This window comes from Corvus hawaiiensis, chromosome 26 (genome assembly GCF_020740725.1).
Source record: "Corvus hawaiiensis isolate bCorHaw1 chromosome 26, bCorHaw1.pri.cur, whole genome shotgun sequence".
Classification (NCBI taxonomy): domain Eukaryota; kingdom Metazoa; phylum Chordata; class Aves; order Passeriformes; family Corvidae; genus Corvus; species Corvus hawaiiensis.
Window position 1 is genome coordinate 36,373,430 of NC_063238.1, and position 22,481 is coordinate 36,395,910.

Here is a 22,481-nt window from a genome sequence, read left to right on the forward strand (position 1 = left end):
TAGCATCTCTGACTCTGCAAATTAGTGTGGCTCTTCTGTCCTTCTCTTCAGTTCCTCTTGCTGGGAAGGAAGCCTGGGAGATGCAGGAGGAGGAGTGTGTCCTTCAAACACTCTCCTAAAAAACAGGATCACTCCCGTGTTTCTTATATATTTCACAACTTCACATTATTTATTTGGATTTTATTCTAAAAAATCAATTGTTTACTCCTGTTTTCTTAAATTGGGGGGAATTTTTCGATGGATATCTCTGGAGCTTTCAAGAATAGAAACATTCAAGGTATGTGCATTGCAATGCATATTTTTAGTCAACATTGATAGACTATAGGAGACATAAAAAACAAACCCTGCCCAATATTTAAACGTCCTCACAAAATGAACACTTTAATAAAAAGGCTTGAGAAAGAAACACATTATAAATAACTTTTAATTAGTCATTGCCTGTAGCAAATATCACTCCATATTTAACTGTGGTGCTATCCAATACACTTATCCTCTGGCAAGACTTGAACCATCACCTTAAGAAAAAGCAGTTTCTGAAGGGGGCTGTGAACACTTACTCTCCATTGTGGTTAAAGTTGTCATATTGCAGAAAAAGGGAAGCATAAATGGTCTCAGTCAGCAGAGAGTAGATTGCAATCATGATGAGAAGTACTGCCAGCTTCAGGACAGAGTTGAGACGAAGAAAAACTGCACAAGTCACCATTGCCAGCACACCAGTGAAGACAAAATACTGAACAGAAAACAGCACTGGTTAATTTTGGGGATCAGAGATAAGCATCTATGTAAATAATCAAGTGACCAGAAGTATAGAAAGATTGCTTTGGATTTCAGTGCTCAGCTAAGTCCTCTTAGGGTCCAGGGCACTTTGAAAATAAGCATTTTGCTAAAATAGAATGTGAAATTACAAATTCTCTATTTTTCATGGCACCTCCACATCAACAGAAATCCTTTTCTGTGTCTTTATGGCATTTTCCTTGCATTATGAGGGAAATGGCATCCTCTGTAATTAAAGGAGGAAAGGAAGAGATGCTGCATGCCGTAGTTTGCTAATAAAAAGTTAACTGGGAGAAAACAATTTATATTCCTTTGGATTCTGAATTTCCACAAGACTCACATTAATCAGGATGGAAGAATAATTTTTCTGCTTTAATTTTTCCCATGCTATTGAAGAGAGGATAAAGCCACAGGTTTGGGCATTTTTTTTCTTTTTTTTTTTTTTTTTAAATTTTTAATATTGCTGGTCTAGCTTGGTTACATTACTCTCTTTAAATGTGATGCCTGGAAGTTTTATTCGTATCTCATTTTCTAATCTCTTCATTGTCTCATTTTTCTCAATGATTAGTCATCTGCCAAATGCAATCCATGCAGCTGATACTGGATAGAGAGAGACAATCACGGTCATGAGCTCTTCAGATTTAAAATAGCAACATCAACACCCACAGTCCAAATGTAGTTTAAATTAACTCTGATCACACAGCTTTAGGAGTGATCGTATTCATTTTTCTGAGTACAGTTTTTCTTTAGTATAGCTTCTCTGTAGGAAAGTCTGCATCCCTGCTGTTTAGAGCATACTGCTGGCAGTATCATGACACTGCCATATGACTTTCTAAGCAACATACTTCTCTTATCTACACATGACCAACACACTGATTTTGTTGCCTGCTTGCTCATCTTAGAGAGGATTTCTATCTTTTTTTTTCTCCAAAAGCAAACGTAAAATAACCAATCTAACTGCTGGTTTTGCCATGTGAGAAATTTTGCTCTCCATTAGATTCATACAAATTAGGTAATATGTTTTATTGCACTAGGTTCATTGAATCATTGCTGGATGTGTTTTCAGCATAAAGACTCTATACAAAGTTCAAAAGTTCAATCTAGATTGCAATGCCCCATTAGATCGTAAGGTTAATTCCTTCTGTAACCAGCCTCTGCTTTTTCTATCAGCCTGTGGTTAGATGGAAATGTTCCCTTCTTCACAGTGTTGAGCCTCTGACTCCACGGTAGTGGTTTCCATATAACCTTTGTGGATCCACACTTCAGATTCAAAAGTACCCTCAGAAATACCTCAGGACAGGAACAGATGTCCGTAAAAGAAGCAGAGGAATTGAAGGTCTGGTTCTTCAGGGCTATTGGTTTGTCAAAATCACACCATAGCTGTGAAGAAATAAAACAAAATCAGGGCTATATTGTGCACTGGTGACTAATTGCTTGTCTGCTTGGCTGGGTTCAGGGGTGGGACTGGCTGACCTGCTGCTCTCCTTGCCAGCTCCCCAGCTGGCACCAAGGACTGAATAAATGGACAGTAAGAAGACATACTGTGGAGATTGAATCAAAAAAGGGGAGCTATTTGTGCTGCAGACATTCAGCATCTTAACAGCCTCCCTATGCTCTCTTGATGTTAGACTCTTAAGAATTACCTCTCGAAATGCTTAGATTTTGCTAAAAAATATAGAGAAAATTATTTAATTGGGAGCATAAAATCAGGTTGCATATGTGCCCTTTCTGCAAGCTGTTTTCATCTGCTATGGATAGTGTTATCCTTCTGGGTATGGGACATCTATCCTTAATTTCCATGACATCACACAGAACTGGTTGTACCAAAACATAATGTGGTCCCAGAACAGCAACTGTGGTGCTTAGAATGGAAGGGAATGAAAATTCATTCGTGAAACAGTAGTTCTGATAATGTAATATTGCCTTTTGCTGTTATGACCTGCATTCATTTTAATGGTATTTCCAACCAAGAGTATTAGATATAAAGAAAAAAGCAGTGTCGAGTTGCAATATATTATGGTCTTAGAATGCAGGAAAAGAATCATTAATTGTTTCATATTTTGACACTTCAAGTAGATTGAGTCTCCTGTTATATATATTAATTTACTCTGATTTTTTATAATAGGTCATTTCATCAACCTGATGTGTACAAGCTAGTTACAGGTCTTTTTTTCCAACAGAGTTAGAGAATTTGTTTAATGAAGCCCAATTTATTATCATTAAATTCTAATTAATTTTGAACTTGGGACTCTTTTGCTTGTTCTTTCAGCAATTCAGCCATCTCTGCAGTGCAGTTGTATTACCTGGCTGGCTGTGCAATCTTCTGTGACACCAGACAATTAATGGTACCTTCTGAAAGTTTATGAGGTGTACAGCACCTCTCTGCAGGGCAGAATCTCACAAGAAAAAGTACAGTGTTTTTTTAAAAGACTTTCAGGATCAGAAACTTAAATTTATAAAAATAAGAATGCATTTAAGACTCATAAGACTCACTTGTCCTGCTGGTGAAACCAAAGCTTTATGGCTTTTCTTAGAAAGCATCTGAGTCTTAGACCCCTCAAACTGGCTGCATTTGAACTCGGTGGACACATAAAGCTGCAAGGCTGAGATACATTAGCTGTTCTTAAATGCATGCAGGTCTCTCCGGAACAAACTATTTTTATGGGAGAACTTTGACATACAAAATAACGAGATTATATGAATGTTGTGATTTCCTATAGAGGCCAGGGCTCAGTGACTCAAGTCATTGTCCATCTAAATATATGACAATACATATAACGGTTTACTGCTTTATTGAAAACCACTGGTGTGACAGTAAAAAGTAATAATTTTCTTTTGATTGTTTTTGGATTAGCCAACCCAGAAGATTGCAGAAGACACAATCTTAACAAAACAATGCAGAAGAAGTCAGAGGAGATAACAAATTGGGCATGGATAGCTTGTTTCAAGATCAAGACTAATTCTACCAAAATCTTTCCTGAAAGGTATTTGTTAGACATGATTTTAAAACCTCTAAATTCTAAAACACTGCTTAGTGTTTTATATTGTAATGCACCACTGTCCTTTTCTTCAGGAAGTTTTCAGCCCAATGGAACTCCAGACATTTACTGTATATTTTTCTGTAATGATAGAAATGAGTGGCTGCATTTTTCTTTCTCTGACTTACTCTCCTATCAGTGATACTTTTGATCTATCAGTGAGACATTTACTACATTCTTGGCTCAGGCTTCAGCACCTGTCAGGTTGTCTGACATTATAATCTGCCTAAATTATGCAAAGCTCTCTCATGTTGCTGAATACATCAGGATAATCAGGGTTCTCCTGGAGTTTTAAAAATTACTATTTTAGTAATTTTTAAATTTTTCTTCGTAATCTAAATAATAACTGTAAGATGATCTGAGAATTTGAGAGGAAGAATTTAATATCCATAAGCATTTTTAGGATTGACAGTCTTTAAGAAAGTATTTCAGCAAGTCAGAAAATTACAAATGGTCCTCAAAGGGTGGACATGTCGAGCAGAAAGTAAAAAAAAGGTCTTAAAAATAGATGATACTCATAAGGGAGAAATAATTAGATATTTTAGAAATACATAGATTAAGCAATGGATTGAATTTCCTGAAGCTGTGATGCTTTGCCTTTTTTATGTTATCTAAGTCACAGCTGGCTTATAGACACAGTTAGCAAGTTCTGTAGCAAGCTTAATAACTCATAAATCATCTTTTCCTGTGTAATGTTCCTTGGTTCCCTATAAGCTTACAATATTGATGATGGCTCCAAGAAAATTAATGAGAATGGATGCAAATATAATGACATTCCTTGCCAGGTAGGTCTCATTAATCCAGCAGCAAGTTTTCCGGAGCATTAAGGGTAAACATTTGTAATCCTCTGCCGTAGTGATCAGCACAAGAGCGGAGTGCAGCATAATCAGGATAGAAAACTGAATGACCATTGGTATCACTCTGGGGAAAAAAAAGAGAGAATCCAGCATTAAATCTCAGTACAATGCCACAGCTAACAAAAATAAATGTGTAAACAGGTAAGGCTAGGAAATTCGGTTGTCATAAATCTGAGACAGTTAGTCTTAGATAAAAGCCCAGAAAGAGCAAAGTTTTGCCTCTGTCCCATAGGTCTGTCGTTGCTTCCCATGGTTCCTTGCTGGGAAACTGAAAAAAGCCAGGGAAATAAATAATTTCCAGTGCCTCTATTTGTCTATGTAGAGTCCAAATGGCAGGAGTGTCTCTTCTTTTGTGACTCAGTCATCCCTTAAGGTGTTTTTAGAGCAATTCTGTTGAACCTGTAGGATCCTGATGCCATGTGTATATGAATTGGTTCCCACTCAGACTGGTTTGGAGGTGTTTAGTAGAGTATTGTTTTGTATGCATCATCTCACAGGTGTCAAACTCATATTATACTGAGGCTTATAGACTCTAAAGTGAGTACAATAATGCAGCCTGTTTCCTGGAGTAAGTCAGGATAAAATAACTACAGAAATGCAAGATACCCCTCATTTTAGTTATTAGTGGGACAACTGCAGCTAATAATCGGTTTCTAAAAAAGCAAAAGAACTGACCTACTGTTTTCATGGAAGTCTTTTAAAATAAAACATATGAAAAAGTGTTCCATAATCTAAATGTTTAAATGAAAATTTGTCTGGTGTACCCCATAAACTTTGTTCTTGCAAATGTGATCTTTAGTCAAATATTGATAAGTGCATACACAGAATAAGTAGTTCAATTTCTTTGACCATACCGTTAAAACCCATAATTTCTTTTAGCCTAATTTTAATATTATATTGTTTAAATTTATTCCTTTTTCTTGCTTAAACATGGGACCTGAAGTCAATCAAGTAACCTACGTGGTTGGAAAATGCAGCAAATTGGTTTATTTCACTGAGGAGTGAAATACTACTTTACTTCACAAGTCAAGTTTTTTGGGTCCCCATTTGTGCCAGTCATTGACTTTCTTTGTCTCTTTTCCCAAAGATCATACCCATGCCAAATAAAAGTAACTCCACTGCTTCTGTAACCTCTCCCCTCCTCACTCCATTTTCCCTTGCCTTTTTACTATAAGGAGAATAACTAAACTTGAAGATTTGAATTAGGTAATTAAAATTTCTAGTAACCCAGCTCTATAAAGTCTCACCATAGTGTAATAGGTATGCAGACAAGGAGAAAAGGAAACCACACTGATACAATGGCAGAAGAGGATACATGGACATAGCAGGACAAGCTTGAGAATAAGTCTGTGTTGGAGCTGTCATTTCTCAGCTCTGACCATGTTTACAGCTAATGGATAGAGTCCAAAGTATTTGCATTAAGGAAATACCAAAGATGCACTGGGTATTTTATGTGAAAATTGAGTATATCTTACTCACAGTACTGATGTTAGTAGAAATTGCCTTGAGAAAATGGGATAAAACAAACTGCTTATATTCAAAAGGAAGAGTTAGGGGTTTTTTAAGTAGTCTTAAGACAGAGTATATGTGGGGAAATGTTGGTCATGTTGGGGGAAAAGACATAAAAACATGGGAGGCACATGTGTCAAGATGAAAGAGATTTAGGTGCAGAACTGTACTCCTGTATGCTTTAGTCTGCTTAATTTTGAACATTGTCTTCACCAGAATGTTTGGATTTTTTATGACCTAATTCAGCCGTTACTATTGAGATTCATGTACATTAAATCTGGTGGTGTTTTAAAGACAGTATTTGCTTGAAAAATATTCATTTTTGATCATCCAAACACACAATGACTCCTTTAATGTAACAGGACAGAATAACATGCAATTTACTTCAAACTTTCTTCTCTATCACCTACTAAAATTAATCAAGCTAACAGAGAAAAATGATTAAGGTATAAGATTTTTAAAACAAAATTTCAACCTCTGAATAATTTACAGTAATGCAGCTGTTACTCTCAGAACCTCAAAATAAATGAGATTTGCAATGTAGGAGTCCAGAAAAGAAGTTGGGTTAAAAAGATAGCAAACGGGAAACCATTTTATCACTAATAGAGAGTTTTACTTTTGGAACATGTCTGACCTGCTATAAGAAAGATATATATATATATATATATATAAAAAGATTTTTTTTTCATAGTACTAAACTACATTTTAAAACATATTAGAATGAAATGTGAAAAATATGAAAATGGAAGTTCTGTTCCCAAATTAATTGAAACAAGAAGAATTACATGTTAACTTTCATTGAGAGCTTCTATGTAGCAATAGCTTTGACACTGTTCTGATGATATACCATTGGTATGAAAAGTTATCTTCACTTGGGTCAGCATTTCACTCCAACAAGGTTTGTCACAGTTTAGTATCTGAGTTGAAGACACTGGATCTTCCCCCAAAAAGTCCCATGCTCTCCAGCAGCTTACCCAGAAGGTAAAGCTTGCTTTTGAAAGAAGGAACAACATAGCCAGTAAAAACAATCTGTATTATGAAGGGAAGAGTGAATAATAAAGAAACAAAATTTGGAGCAGGAGAAATAGATTTCATCCTGTGTGAGTGAAAGTTTTGTGGGAAGAGTCTCTGGACTTGCTGGAAGTCCCAATGCTAAGAAGAGACACAATTCAATGATGTCTTGAGAGTTGCTTCTGACTTTGAAAATACAAAGGAATCACAGAATGGTTTGAGTTGAAAGAAACCTTCAAGATCATCAAGTTCCAACACCCCTGGCATGGGCAAAGACATTTTCTACTAGACCAGACTGCTCAAAGCCCCATTAAACCTGGCCTTGAACATTTCCAGGGACAGGGCATCCACAACCTTTCTAGGAAACTTGTTTCAGTTCCTCACCACTATCACAGTAAAGAATTTCTTCCGAATATCTAATCTCAACCTACTCTTTTTCAGTTTGAACACCTTCTGCCTTGTCCTATCACTACATGCCGTTGTAAAAAGCCCCTCTCCACTTTTCTTGTAGGTGATGGAAGGTCCTATAAGGTCTCTCAGAAATCTACTCTGGGCTGTAGAACCCCAAATCTCTCAGCCTGTCTTCATAGGAGAGGTGCTGGAGCCCTCTGAAAAATGGGGGAAGGACAGTCAATAAGCTGCACAACATGTCCATGGAGAACTACTCAAGGGAGTGAGGAGGGCTCATCACCTGTGTAGTTTTGGATACAATTCATCTCACTGCATAGCAGTCTCTTAGATTTATGCAGGTAGAAGGCACCTTGAGATTCAGATTGACCCATTCTCCAGTGGCTATACTTTGATCCCGGGTTCTGGACACTGACAGAGAGTCATGTAAGATTAATTCCTTCCGTTTCCCACAGTACAGCAGTATTCTGCAACAGCCTTCTTGCATTGCAAAGCCAAGTGGCTGTGATCCGATTTGGAACGGATAGTTTCTAACTATATCCCAGATATATATAGATAGTCTATATATGCAGATGTAGCCTACCAGTTCTGCTGACCTAGCCTGACCCAGCTCTGAAAAAAACCAGATTAAAGCCTTCAGAAAGACTAGGATCAAGCCTCAAGAGGTCATGCCTGAGGACACTAAACATTAGTTCTTATTTTGGACTGCCAAACTTTACATGTAAGATCCATGCTATTAAGGTACTATAAAGGAGCATCTACAGACCTAAGTCTGGGATATAAATCCAAAATAGCAGCATAACCTGCTTAAGTGCCTGAGAAACTGAGACCTTGTATTTGTTCACAATAAATTTATAGGCAACAAAAACTCTTCCAGTGTAGCTGTTCAATTGAAGATTGATGTTCTTGTCTCTTGCCTAAGCCTGCTTGATCATAACAAAACTGAAGCTGGCACAGTATGACCTCTCAGATGAACAATCCAATATCTGTGCTAAGATTTTGATGGGAGTATGCTGATAGGATCAAGTACAGTAAAATACATAGACAAGGTTAGAGGGATAACAACAAAAAACTGTAATAATTTTCTCTCCATGAACTCCTCTCAGAACTAGGACACCTGGCTGGGATCATTCCTTCATTCAAGAAGAGATTCAAGACCAATTTATTTTCTTTTTAGGGGTTCCCTTACTGCCAAGATCACATGAAGTTTAAAAAGAGCTTTTGCTTTCCCTCTTCCTCACGTACAGTCCCAAATCAACTGACTTGAGCCAAAAGGAAAACTTATGTAAAACAGAAGATGCAGGTGTTTAAATTAACAACAATTTGAAATCTGCTTTTCTCCCTCACAAGAACAACCCCGTGAAAAATGGGCAGAAATAAGAATAGTTCAGCAGTCTACTCTAGTATGACCTACTATTCATGTGAGCATATACAAAGTTCATTGCAGGAAATTAATGAAACTCCCAGGTCTCTCAGATGGAGACGATGAATCACTGCAAGGGTGGCAATGTAATACAATGGATTCATAGAGGATAATTATGGTAAAAATATGGCATTAATTTATGTCACTTAGAGTAATTTCCCCTACTCCATATTTCAAAGAATGAAAATTATTGCAAAGATTTTTAAAGTCAGAGGTGCATCTGCCCTGTCAGGAAAAAAAATATGAATGGATCAAATATTTATCCTTAGAGAGATAGATATAAACCGAGATAAAATTTTGAAACTTCCATACACATTAGGCTTGAAATATGATTTCCTTCTTTAACACGCAGACTAAGGTGAGCTCTCTGGGAAACTCTCCAGAGAACCTTAGTAATATATGTTCTATGACAATTTAAATAGCATTTTCACCAAATTTTCAGAAATCACCAAAAGACTCAGCTCAAAAAATATTCACACATCTACTTAAGCAAAAAAAGATTTCATCCTTGTTCAATAGAAATATGAAGCATTCACCAAAAACCTCTTATATGTGTTTTTAGGAAACGAGTAAGTTACCATGAGGACTGAGTTATAGTTTGTTAGTGGTTTCATGGAAATTATTTCCATGGTTTTCCACCCTAGTATTTTACTTCTCTGATATTTACCAGAGGCGTAACAAATGAATATGCAGTTATCTCAAAGATTCTCTGAATCCAAATCCTATCTAAATTTGTGATAGTTGGTTCAATTGCTCATGCCTTGAATTGCTTTCGGAACTGGAAGTTAGGAAATTTGAACTTCCAGATTATTTTCTCATTCAATATGTTTAAGCATATTGAAACCTTCTCACTCAAAATCCCTATCCTGTTATTTTAGGGTTGCTCATCTGTTGACAGGCATGCTTTTTTAAAAACTGAAACACATTTTTTGAAGCAGAGTATCAGAACTTGAAAAAACAAGACCAAAATTTGTCTCCTTAAGCCTTGACAGTGATCTTCAGCTCCTGACAGAACATAAGAACTGCCATAAACACCCATGTGTCTCCAAAACTTCTCTCACAAAAGGGATAGTGGTAAAAATCCTTTCCCTAAATATCTCCCCAGGTTCCAGCAATTAACCTTTCAGGGCATTCTTGAAGCCAAGGCCATATTTTTTAAAAAAAACCTCTGCCAATCTTTTCTTGTTGGAATTTATCTAATCTTCATTTTCCTATTTGTATTTTCAGCCTCTTCAACATTCAGTGACAAAAAGGTCCTCAGGGAAAAACACAAGGCTACCAGCAAGATGAGAAACTAGGAGGTGAGACAGCTGCAGGCAATGCGTTAGTGTGACTCCTTCCCCCTCTTTCCAATGGAACTAGACACCCTTGCAAGAGTTAACAGAGATGAATCTGTGCAGATAGAAAAAAAATGTTGTTTTTATTTTTTCTTTATTTTTTTTCTGGTATGGCAGTGATTGATATAGCAGCAGAAATCTTTTTGGAAAACAGGTTCTGTTAATAAGATCCATAAATCTTCTTGTACATATTGAGGAAAAAAATAACAAACACACAAGCAAAAAAAAAACATCTACCAGACGTGAAGAACTTTAAATGTGTATTGGGAAAAGAGCTTTTCGAAAGCAAGCAAGCTTACTAGGGGCAATATAGCACATAAGGAACAACAGAAGGTCACATAATACTCTGGGAAATTTCTCAGCTGAGAATTACAAAATGTATGAGACATCACTGTGACAGAATGTAGTTGCCTGCCTGTACCTAAGCACCAGTTTGGTGCTCTTAGACATCAATGTGGTAACTCATGTCTTCCATGATCATCCAGAGATGATCCAAGAAATCTTGCTGCACTACTATAACACAACAAATGTCTTATTTCTTGTAGAAATAATGTATTTTCAAAGTTACTCTACAGTCAGCCATAAGTTAAGGTTCATCAGAGCGTTAGAAACTACCTGAAAAATATGTTCATCTCTGGGCACTTCTGTTTTAACACTTGCTCTGTCAAAGACCAAACGGCACCAGAGGCTTGTAATAGTGGCAGTCCTGTTGTAGAAAACTGACCTCAGTCCTTTCACACACTCTTGTGATCTCATTATTGAATTGTACACAAAAATGCCAAATAAGAGGTTTCAGGCTGTGAAATGTGGACATCGAGGTCTCGTCTATGTCACACTGTAATTACCTTGATAGGAATAGCCCCAAAGAAGAGCAGAAGTGAAAACAGATCTACCAGATCACCTCTGTGCTTATTAATGGCCTGAGACCGCTTTTCCCAGCTGGGCAAATCACATTGTCAGCAACAAAGCCAACGGTAAAATTCTCTTACAAAGCATTTATGAAACAAAACCAAGAGAATCACTGATATCCAAGGTGATTACCAATCAAAGAGGCACAGCTATTGTTCTGGATCATGTTTCGCCAGGACACACTGTGGCAAATTTTTGTAACACAAAATTTCCACTTAACTCAGTGGTAGTTCTACTTGAAAACATAACAACATAGCATCAGTACATGCTGCTGTCTCACTTGAAAACATGTAGCTGCAGATAATGTGGTAAAAAAGTAGTTAATATTGCAAAAAAAAGTGAACAAATATTTTCAAACACTTCTGGGGAACAAGCAGATTTTATTGGTTCATTGCTCATCGATCCTAGAAATGTTATTCCACTGTGTCCCCAAGAGTGCCTTCAGATATATAGAGATATATTTCTGTATTTACCTGGAAGAAGGGAGCAAGCTTTGGATAGCGGTGATAAATACAAGAACAATAAATGCACACACCAAGTTTGATTTGAATACTTCATCCCGCATTTGAGAATACTAGAATAAAAAAAACACACACAGAAAAGTAAATTAGCTCTTAACACATGCAGTAGTTTCATTAAGTCTGACACACATAGGAGACATGGAGAAAATTAGCACAGTGCATTAATAAATCAATAAACCTGAATTTCTGTTTTAAATTCAAACACAACAAATAAATTAATAATAACATGGTAAAATATTTTAACCAAAAAATTTAGCCAAGAAAATATTTTAACCAAGATAATACAAAGTTGTTCTGCTTGGTTCAAAATTATTTGTTTTGAAAATCCTGAGGTAGATACCAGGAGCTCCTGCTGCTGAGTAGAATACCAAACACTTAATTGTTTAATAAAATACCTACTAACCAGAGGAACCATGAGTTTCCTCACATGAAGACAAGCACTGGAGTAATCTGTGACTCTGCATTCATGATGGCACAGGTGTGTCTCCATGATGGCTAAATTGAGGCCACTGTTATTTTTTCTATTTTTATTTAACAAAAATTACATAGAACATTCTGTGACTATTTGGGATGCTGGGATGCTGGAACTCTGTATCCTAACTTATTCAGAGGCTGTGCAGAAACTTGGTGATATGGGCATTCTCAAAATGTAAAAGACTATTTGAGGAGCATTATTATAAGGATGTATTGAGAAAATATTTTTCTCCAGCATATCAAACCACTGAGAAAGCTGTTCCCTCTTTGTGGGAATTGCCAAGAAAAGGAGTAACAGATATATCAATAGACCATGGTGGATCAGTTAAAGTGGAAATATTAACCAAGTCCTCAGCTAATATTTATTATTGTTAATTCAATTAAACTGCAGCTGTTTACAGTAGATGAAGATCAGTCCATAGGAATACTTTTTATAATTCTCTATATCCTATATGGATACCACCAAATTTTCTTTATCTTATAAGAAATCCTGCAGAGACTTGCCTCAGTCATTTTTCTTCCTCTAAACAATAACTTCTTTTTGTTTAAACCTTTGCAGTTTTAAAGGGGCTGAAAAAAAGGATAACAGAATCAAAGCAATATCAGATATCAGAATGTCTCTCTAGAAATTTGGAAATAGGGCAAACAGCAATTATAAATGCCTAGAAAGCACTATAACAGAAAAAAAAATATTAAGAAATATGTCAAGAACATACACTAAGACAGCTCATCTATGAACTGGATTTCATAGCTAATTTGGTCTTGAAGAGAGATCCTATCTAGACTTGGCCTATATTCCCTACATGGACCTTTGTTTGGGACATCATCTCAGCTATAAACATCTGGTCAAAACAGTCTCAAGCTCCCAGATGGAAAAAAGGTTTCTCACTTCCCTGCTCCTGTTTGTTATGAGTAAGAGATAGGGTTTATTTGTTGGTGTCCCTCATTTTGACTCCTCCTCTCCTGTGATTATACTTTGTGTCTGCTGTTGACAGTATCACTTTGGCATGATTTTTGATAGTGCTCACAGGCAAATCCACTTCATTTTGCTGCTGGAAGCCCAGAGGCAGTGACCCTGATTTCATGTGCAAGGAAACAGAACTGCATCAGTCTGCATAAATAATGGACCAGGGCTTTTTTTCAAATAGGGAAAAAGAAAGATATGTTCCTTAAAATATAACAAGAAATCCCAACTGTTCCATAGGGAAATTAAGGCAAACTAGATAAATGAAACACCAACATAGAAAGGCCTGCTGTGTTTAGCATTATGTCAAAAGGATGGATGCTGTGTTCTAATCAGTAACAATATTGTGATGAGGAATTGTTGACATCCCTAGGCAGCACTGACATAAATGATAAATGTAGCAGTTCTGTAGCAGTCTACCCCTTAATGACTTGGAGAAGTAATTGAAGGACTGACTAAGCCTCAAGGCCCTTCAAAAAGCATGGCTCCCCATGTAGCCAACCAGAGCTGTGTAGAGTGGTTGGAAGAATCTTGATATGACCTTGTCCGCAGTGCAAACCTTCATTGCAGCATCCCACAGACCCACCTGTGCTGGTGTGACCTGCTCATGGCACACTGAAGGCTCCCATGGGGCTTGGGCCATTTGCCTGCTGGGAGGGAACAGTTTATCCATGTGCTTGCCCAGCCAGCTGGGTGAAACTAAGGAAGGCCAGGTTTCTTCTGTTGAGTAGTGCTGCTTATTCCTCACCTCTCTTTCCCAAGGCCTCTCTGAAAGGGGAGGACCAGGAATACGACAGGCTTCACATGTTCCCCTAAAGAAAATATTTGTGCACTGGGGAGGAAGATTTTTGGTCTTACCCTCACTGATTCTCTTTGACTCAGATGGGACCTTATGGATGAAAAGGGAGACCAGGTTTTTTCTTCTTCAGAGTAATTGTGGAAAAGCTTTTGCAAGGAGAGGGACAGAAGAAGGTGTATCAAGAAGTCTAAGAGAGGAGAAGAAATTAACTCCTGAGAAGACCAAAGAGTAGACAGAGTTCCAGTGGCTGACCAATGATAGAAAAGTCGCTGAACAGGCATGGAGTTTGCCCAGCGTCTCTTGCAGACCTCCTTGCAACTGGAAGTTTCTGGGTTGAAGGAAGGAGGTGACGCCTGTGTCTGCTGGGATACAGCATGCAGGAAGAGCAAAACTGTTTTCCTGCTCATTTAATTTCTATTTATCTTACCCATCAGAAATTCTGAAACAGAGAAACTCAGATATTTATGTCTAATATTTGAACTAAGAAAACGTGTACTTTCAAATTCAAAGCTCTTTTATATTTCCAGTGTACTTACCTCACAGAAAATACGTAAACGCTTCACTTCTAAGCCCAGCCAGATTTCTATTCCAAGTAAAAATATACAAGAAGACTTTGAATATCTTTATACAAACCTTTACGTTGGAAACTTTCTTTAATAAAACCCTATCAGCATGTAAAATTCCCTGCCCTGTACCTATGCTTTATGCTGTATAAAATTACATGGTATGAATATTATCAAGTTGCTGATATTTAGGTAGATCATCATGATGATATCTTTTAATTATTGGAATAATCTGAAGTAGTATCAGATTTTCCTGTGAACTATTATATATTTGGAAATTTTAGTATCTTTTCATGCTACCATCAGAAGTACTTTCCTGTGATGAGTTGCTCTATCTGCCAACATGCTACTTGTGTAAAGAACCTCTAGCAAAATTGAGGGTGAATTGTCTCTAAGTGATATATCAAGGGTTAATGAGTGAAATACATGTTAGTAATGACTAGTCAATTTGGGTAAATAATCTATAAAATATACCAGGTGGGGATCCTGCACAAATCCTATGGAAAAATGAAGTGTTGCAGAATTCATATGGAAATACACATATTGCCTCAGAGAGATAACCCCTTCTCTAATGTAACTGCTACTGCTTGCTGTGGAACACACATTTATTCTATCACCATAGATGGATAAAGCGCAATGAGATAAGAGAGGAGTGGGAAGAAGTTCCAGTGGCTTAAACTGCAGTGATATAGCAGTTACTTGAACCAGCGTAAACCAGGATCTGTGCTAGCTCCATGGTAGTTTTGTGCATGTTGATTCCAGAATTGTTTTTTTCTAATATTTTGAAATCTTAAAGGAAAAAGAACAGAAATTTCACTGCTAGTGTAAACCTGATGTCTGGAATTGTTTTATAGTGAAAAGATTCAAACCAACCCAGACTGTTTAAACAGAACTCCACTATGACATTTCAAATCCATTCATGTCACCCCATGATCCCACATCATGGTAGTCCTGTTATTAATGCAGGAGGAAAAAAATATAGTTTGTTGTTCATGTGGTTACTCACTTCTCTGTCATTTGAGGTACAGAACATTAACAGAATTCACACTGAACAAGGTAAAAGTAACACTTCTTGGCCAGCATCTCAGCTACGGGTGCTGTTTTTTCTGCCTCCTGTAAAGTCTGGGGTGAGAGGCACTTACAGATTACAGAAATGAGTATTTAGCAGATGCCAGCTCTGCCTGAAAGTGTGATGGCTAAATGAGAGAGCACAGGATTTTACATGGGGGAGGTTACTTCAGAGCTCCCTCTGGCTTGAAGCAGTCACTGTGCTGAGCAGAAGGGCAGTGTCAGCCAACGGGAGCAGCAGTGGGAGAGGGGAGGCCCACAGACATTGACTGTCGATTCTCTCAGCCATACCACGGGGAGCAGCCTAAGGTGTTGGTGTAGAAGGTTGTGTAAGCAGTTGCAAAATGTTAATGGCTAGGAAAAAAACCCATAATTCCAGACTGAAAGGTTAGGGGTGGGGGCAGCAGAGGGAAAAGGCTGCTGAAAGAGCTTTACGATACTCCAGTTAAAACCTGAGTTTGGTTTGTTTCCCAAAGGGACAGGAAGAAGAGAGAAAGTGGTAGTAACATAAGATAGCATGGGGGAAATAACTACTTTCTTCAGGAAAATGATTAAAATATTACTTTTTTCATTAATTCCTGTAGCCTATGGTTAAACTCTAAGGTTATAATGACAAACCTCTAATTACTGCACAGGCATGCAGAAGGGAAGGGACATTTTCCATGCTGCCCCACGAGAAAATTACTGCTGTCTACAACAAAGAGGACACTATGATTCATCTTTCCTTAATCCAAATAATTCCTTTGTATCCTGGTACATTCCCCGTCACTATCTGAGCACACTCATGATGTCCCAGCACCCTGAACAGAAGCAAGGAAGTTGCTGACCAGAGGCTATCCAGGTGTTGGAGGTGGATGTGCCAGAAAAAATAAAGCAGTGATGATATTTTTTAAAACTTTACTCCTGCATAATATGAGAAACCAGATTAATTTATGGAACAGAAAGAAGATTCGGTCAACTTTACTGAAAGGATTTTATGTTTCTATTGCCTGTGCCTACTGGTTGGGACTAAGACCTAAGGAAATATTGAATGAAAGCATCATTCTCCAAACACTGCAGCCCAGTTCTCCATTGGAAATGTCCTACTGGGAAGAAAATGTATCAAACCTGCTAAAATGTTAACTTTTAAATAGACTTTTTGTCATCCAGATGCAATTAAAACTTTATTAATATTTTAAATCTGACCTATGTAACGTGATGGATTAGAGCATGGTTCTTTTTTTAGTTCCTTAAATTGCACTTAAATTGAATTCTACACTTCCCTTATAGTTTTTCTTGTGGCAGATAATTGTGGAATATAAAGTAATAAGAAATTTTATATTTTGTATAGGGGATCGGATTCTGGGCAGTGTCCCTTTACACCAGACCGTGCTCAGGCCTTGTGTGATTAAAAAGCAACGTAAGATGAGGTGAACTATTGACAAGTTTGCTCATTCAGCAAGTTGTGACCAGGCTGTTTCCTCCTTTGAACAAAAAATTTCAGACTCTTTCACCTTATTTTTTTTTTCTTGTGTCTTGAAGAGATTAAAGATTATTCATGACTTTTAGGACTTTATGTAGTAATTCACATTATATTGGAGATCTTGAATTTCACATCCTCTGGTTCCCTGTCATCTTTGCATGATGACTGCACTGAAAGAAATATTTTAATATTTTATGTTTCAGCAGATAATTATTTGTGGATAATTTGGTTTTGGGAGTTCTAACTTGTGTCTCAGTGTAAATATCCTCAGGGGGAAATAGAATCTTGTACTTTTGTTTTAAGAAACATTTCTTATTTCTTCTACAAGATTAGTAGTGCAATAAGGGCTGAGATATACTTCAAGCAGAATTTTTCTTTTCCAGTTGTCTTGACAAAACTCTCACCAATGAGCCTTCCTAAGGTCTAGTCTCCCATAAGTTAAGTCAAAATGTCTGTTTTCCCCTGGAAGTTAAAGTGATGATGGAGAAGTGAGCCTCCATGCTTCCAATTCCTCACTGTTTTTATTTCCTTTCAGTCAAGTGCACATAGTATTGCAGACCTGCTGTTGCTGCACTGTAGTAGCATATGAAATTATCAATGAAAGTCAATGAAATTATTTGAGATCTGTGCAACCTCACCCTGTGCCATCAGCTTTCAAGGGATGTTCTCCCATTACCTTATCTTTTAAAACTTATAACTTACATCTGGATGTAGACTGAAATAGAAGTTAATGAGATAATTTTGCTGTTGAGAAGCAGCAAAGACACGAACAATATTTAGCTCTTAGAAACAGATTTTTTAAGAAGGATGTTTAAAACAGAGAGTTGAAAAATAACTATTGACTTGAAATAAACATTGCAGCTGCATAGAGGACATCAGAGGGATTCTATGATTAAATGGAAGGAACATATCTATATAAATATAGATATATATTTTCTGAATAGAAATGTCAGTTTATTAATATGCTCAATCATCGTTAGTGCCAAAGTCACCTGTCATCTGACAGAAAACTGCTTGTACTCGATACCAAGTTCAACCCGGCCAGTGGCTGTTGTTTTCAGAAACTGAGTTTGTTCAATGTATGTATTTTCCAACAATGAAATGCAGTCATTTCAGCATTATAACACCTGCATCATGCCACTGTGTATTATGAACTCTAGCTCAGCCCCGCCTTCTGAAAACTGAAACAAAATGAAAAAGAAAAACAAAGCAAGAAAAAAAACCAACACAAGCCAGAACCTACAGCTTCTCTACTTCGGTGAACATTTATTACAGTTTGAGTTGTGAATAATGCAGCTACCAAGCCCCAGCTACCTTATGCTCCAGGCTGGAGTCTTTAAACATCAGTGAAAAAGGCTTGATATGCTCTCTTCTCAATTTATCGCCACTCCGTAAGTCGATGGTGTGCTCTATTCGCTTGTTAATTTCCTCAGGCCCAGACTGGACATGCAAAGCTTGTGCAAGATGGTTTGGAAGCAGATTTATTGAATTTCTTGTTAGGGCAGCCAGAGTCTAGGGGAAAGCACATGCAAACAGAATAAACCTGCTGGTCCCCTTGGGTTAAAAATGCAATGTTTTAGTTCATGTTGCATTGCAAACCATTACAGCATTCCATGCAATTCATTCAATGAAATCTATAGAAGTGTAAAATAGTAAGTCTGTTCCACTAAACACATACAGTACATTTAGGGGAGCACTTTAATGCCTTCTTTTTTATAGACTAGGAAGTTTGTTGCTGCACTGAGAATTAGGACTATATTCCCCTTTTCAAACATGATATTTAATTATTAAAGCATGCATAAGGGGAGTACACACACCAAAATCACAGCAGGATATCTGACTCAATGGTGTGTTTTAATAAATAAGAATGGAAGCCATATAAAACAAATGCCACAAAACAGGAGTAATGAAGTTTTTCTTATCTTAAAGTTACTGGATGTGTGTAGATAAGGAACAGATCAGTTAGTCAGGAGTGAAGAAGGTGACATTTCTGATTACTTCAGCATGGGTTTTCAGATAATATATTCTTCTTCACTACTGGTATATTTCAGCCAATCTAGATTACAGTTAGGCTATATGATTTAACTGTAATTCATATTATTATTTAAAATATTGTCTCAAATGCATTATTCCTTTGGTATTTCAATAACTAATCAAAGAAAAAAATTGAAAATACTTTTGCTTCACAAAGGAATTCTAGCAGAGATAGTATGAAGGGTGTTTCATCTTCAGCAAAGAGTTAAGAGTTTGCTTTCATAAAGAGAATAACTCATTCCCATTTCATGGTGTCATTTAATGACACAAACCACAGTGAAGCAGCTCTTTCCCACTTGAATGGGAAAATAAAATCTACTACTGTAATATTCCCAAGGGTTAAGAAATGTTGGTGAATGGAAAGGATGTAAAACTTCATACATCATAGCAGAAGACATTTCAGCATTATCATGGATGGGAAATAAAATTCTGCCTGAGAAAAGTTATTCCATAGGTCCTTACTGAAAAGATCTTCAGCTGCGTCTCCTATAGCATTGTTGAAACAGGAGTTTAGGATGTATTGTCACCAGATACACCAGAAAGCCTTTTGTATCATGGGATTACATAGGGCAAATGCTATAGGGAGGTTTCCCTTGTTCAGATTCAAACTATAATCAACAAACATATTCTAATAAATCTTGGACAGCACATTAAAACATGGGAAGGATCTCAGGTACCCACTGCCAAAGCTCAACTGACAATTTTCCTTACAATCCTAAAATCAAGTCCACGGACTGTGAAGTCACAGATAGTATTTCATATTCCATCTTATTTCTGGTAATTTAAGATCCAAAAATACAGTCTATCAGGATTGAAGTCTTCTCTCTGTTTCAATGAAAAGAAGTTTTCCTGTTTGTTTAGTAGAAAAAGGACTTCAGTAGAGAAAGTTTGGGAAGATACTCTACTCAATTCCTCCCTTCTTCTGTCTAGAAAATTAGTATCATCAACATAAGTAGAAAAAAACACTATCAAAGAAACTTTTCTCACACTAAAGTTCCAGATATGACTGAATTAATATCTTGGCCTTGGAGAAAACAATCAAGGTAAGTGGATAAATGCTATATTACTACATGCTGTGATACTACTTTGGTTTAAGTACTACTACCTCTTTTAAACTGAGCTAGGAAGAAAAGCTTTTATCAATTTTTGGTGGCTGAAAGGGCACAAGTGTGTCTGAAGTCCCTGTTAAAGGACGACAACACATCAGATGGTGGTGTGTAAATTGATTCCTCAGAATTACCTTGTATTTCTACTTCTCCACTGGAAATGAGGGTGGAGAAATTCCGTAATGTTTTTCATGGGCATTTTGTTTTATTTATATGAGAAAAATAATCTAAATTGATCCTACCAAGATACTATATTTTGGTTAAAATTCTATTTTAAGCTGCGATTGATATGAAAGCTTGCCTTCTTGCTGAGTGTATGAAGTGTATTACAACTCATGGTAGATGAACATGACATAATATCACCACTCTGGCCATGGTGCCTGTAGTATTGGTGCAGGAATAGACTCTGAATTTGCATCTATATTCAGGATATAACAAGGAAATTCACATTCGTGTTTCATAGAGTTTTCTCTCCCTCACATACATATACATACTTTAGAAAACTGCTTCCCTGTATTTAGAAATAACAACAATGAAAAAATGTGCAAATTTTTCCCTCAAGAATATGTTCTAAGCACATCTTGTCTCTTATCCCCCTCTTTGCTCCGCATCTTTTAAGACTTCTTTATGCAAACACAAAAAAATATTGATTCTTTCTATTATCTCTCCTACAGTTTTGTGAGCAGCTCTGTGGAAGTCACAGTTGTGAATTCTACAGTGAGCTTTTGAAGCTTTCTGATGCTGACAATAACCATTCATCATATAGGAACAAACATAAGGTTCTATTAAAAAAAAAGCCTAGCCAAACTTGCATCTGAAACTGAAAGAAGATGAATTAAAACAAACAAATAATAAAACTCAAGCTTTAGACACATTTTATAGAAACTTTAAAAGGTAGCTTAGATTAGATTTTACTTCTTTCCTGCAACAAGTCCAAGCATCCTGCTGTCAAAAAGAAAGGAAATTTTTAATCAGTGCCATTTAGAAAACCCTAGGAAGGTTTCAAATTATTTTTTTTTCATACTGCAAGGACCAGGTTTTGGGAGGAAAAACTGCAGGTGGGATTCAGTTCAAGAGGAAGACGCCTAAATGAGGGTGTCTACATGTTTGGTGTCTACATGCCCGGTGTCTAAACTTCTGTTTTTTCCAATACACACTCCAGATGCTTTCAGTTGCCCAATCATATGTAGCTGTGGTCAGCTGAGATGCCTTAGGGAACTGGACAATAGTCAGGAGCCAGGAGATGTGGCAAAAGACACAGGGACACTACATGCCACTGGTCAGTGGTGAGGACCAGCTGGGGTGTGCTGGGGTGTGCTGGGGTATCGCAGCATAGAAGTAACAATAACAATGGGGTAGCTGCAACAGGCAAGTGCCTTGGTTTTGAACTGAATTCCACCTTTTTGTTTAGACTTCTCTGTCATCTTGGCAGTCTTTTAGTATAATTTCTGTGCTCACTGTTTAGCCCCACTGCAACCACTACTAAGGTACACCTACAGCAGATGGACATTTTAATATGCTGTTTTTCCTAATTCGCATCCTGACAGGCCCATCAGCTGCCTCCAGCAGCACACACAGTGACCATGTCACGCTTTCAGTTACTCGTTGTAATGTACATGGAAGAAATTCAACTTTATCAGCTGTTAATTCATTCTAGAGGAGGAGACCTTCACTCTCTTGATATAAAATAACTTCTGTCCAACTTTCTTTGCTATAAGAAAGAAGCCCACACACTAGTTTCAATAAATGAAACCTCCATCCATATTGAGCATGTCTGAATTTCAGACAGGAACTTGCACCCTTTGCTTACCTCACGATCAGAGCAAGGGTACATAGTGATAATTGGGCTGTAGACAGGTGTAATTTTTGATAATATCTGTGACTGCTTACATAAAAAGTGGTTATTTGTTACTTACTCATATAAACATATCTACAATTCACTGATTTAGGCAGTCCATAGAACATGAGTTTGAGGTAATGAGTATGGATTGGGATAAATTAGAATTTGGCATAAGAACTCACCAGAGACTTCTTTTCACATGTTTCCTAACATAACTAGAGTTAAAAGTAATATACATGTGATCAGTTGCTCAGATTCTGTTGTGGCTTACATTGGGTAAAAAATCATTTAAATTCTATTGCCAAATATTCAAACATAGAGAATGATTCATTGTTGGGTTGCTGCTACTAGGATTCTAAAAGCCTGCTGCTTACAGTGACCTTT

General features: G+C 37.1%; 1 protein-coding gene across 2 annotated transcripts in view; it reads right to left on the reverse strand.

Annotated features, from left to right (window-relative positions):
• The window catches only part of ADCY8 (adenylate cyclase 8), a 123,049-nt gene that overhangs the window by 19,589 nt on the left and 80,979 nt on the right, over positions 1-22,481 (reverse strand). Inside the window, exons 8-12 of one of the 2 annotated variants that reach the window (XM_048286421.1) lie at positions 18,432-18,629; positions 11,740-11,840; positions 4,532-4,733; positions 2,065-2,154; positions 558-730 (exon numbers count right to left, since the gene is read on the reverse strand). In XM_048286421.1, coding sequence (XP_048142378.1) covers positions 558-730; positions 2,065-2,154; positions 4,532-4,733; positions 11,740-11,840; positions 18,432-18,629 — 764 coding nt within the window. The remainder of the gene's footprint in view (positions 1-557; positions 731-2,064; positions 2,155-4,531; positions 4,734-11,739; positions 11,841-18,431; positions 18,630-22,481) is intronic. The other variant, XM_048286422.1, reaches the window with a different exon arrangement.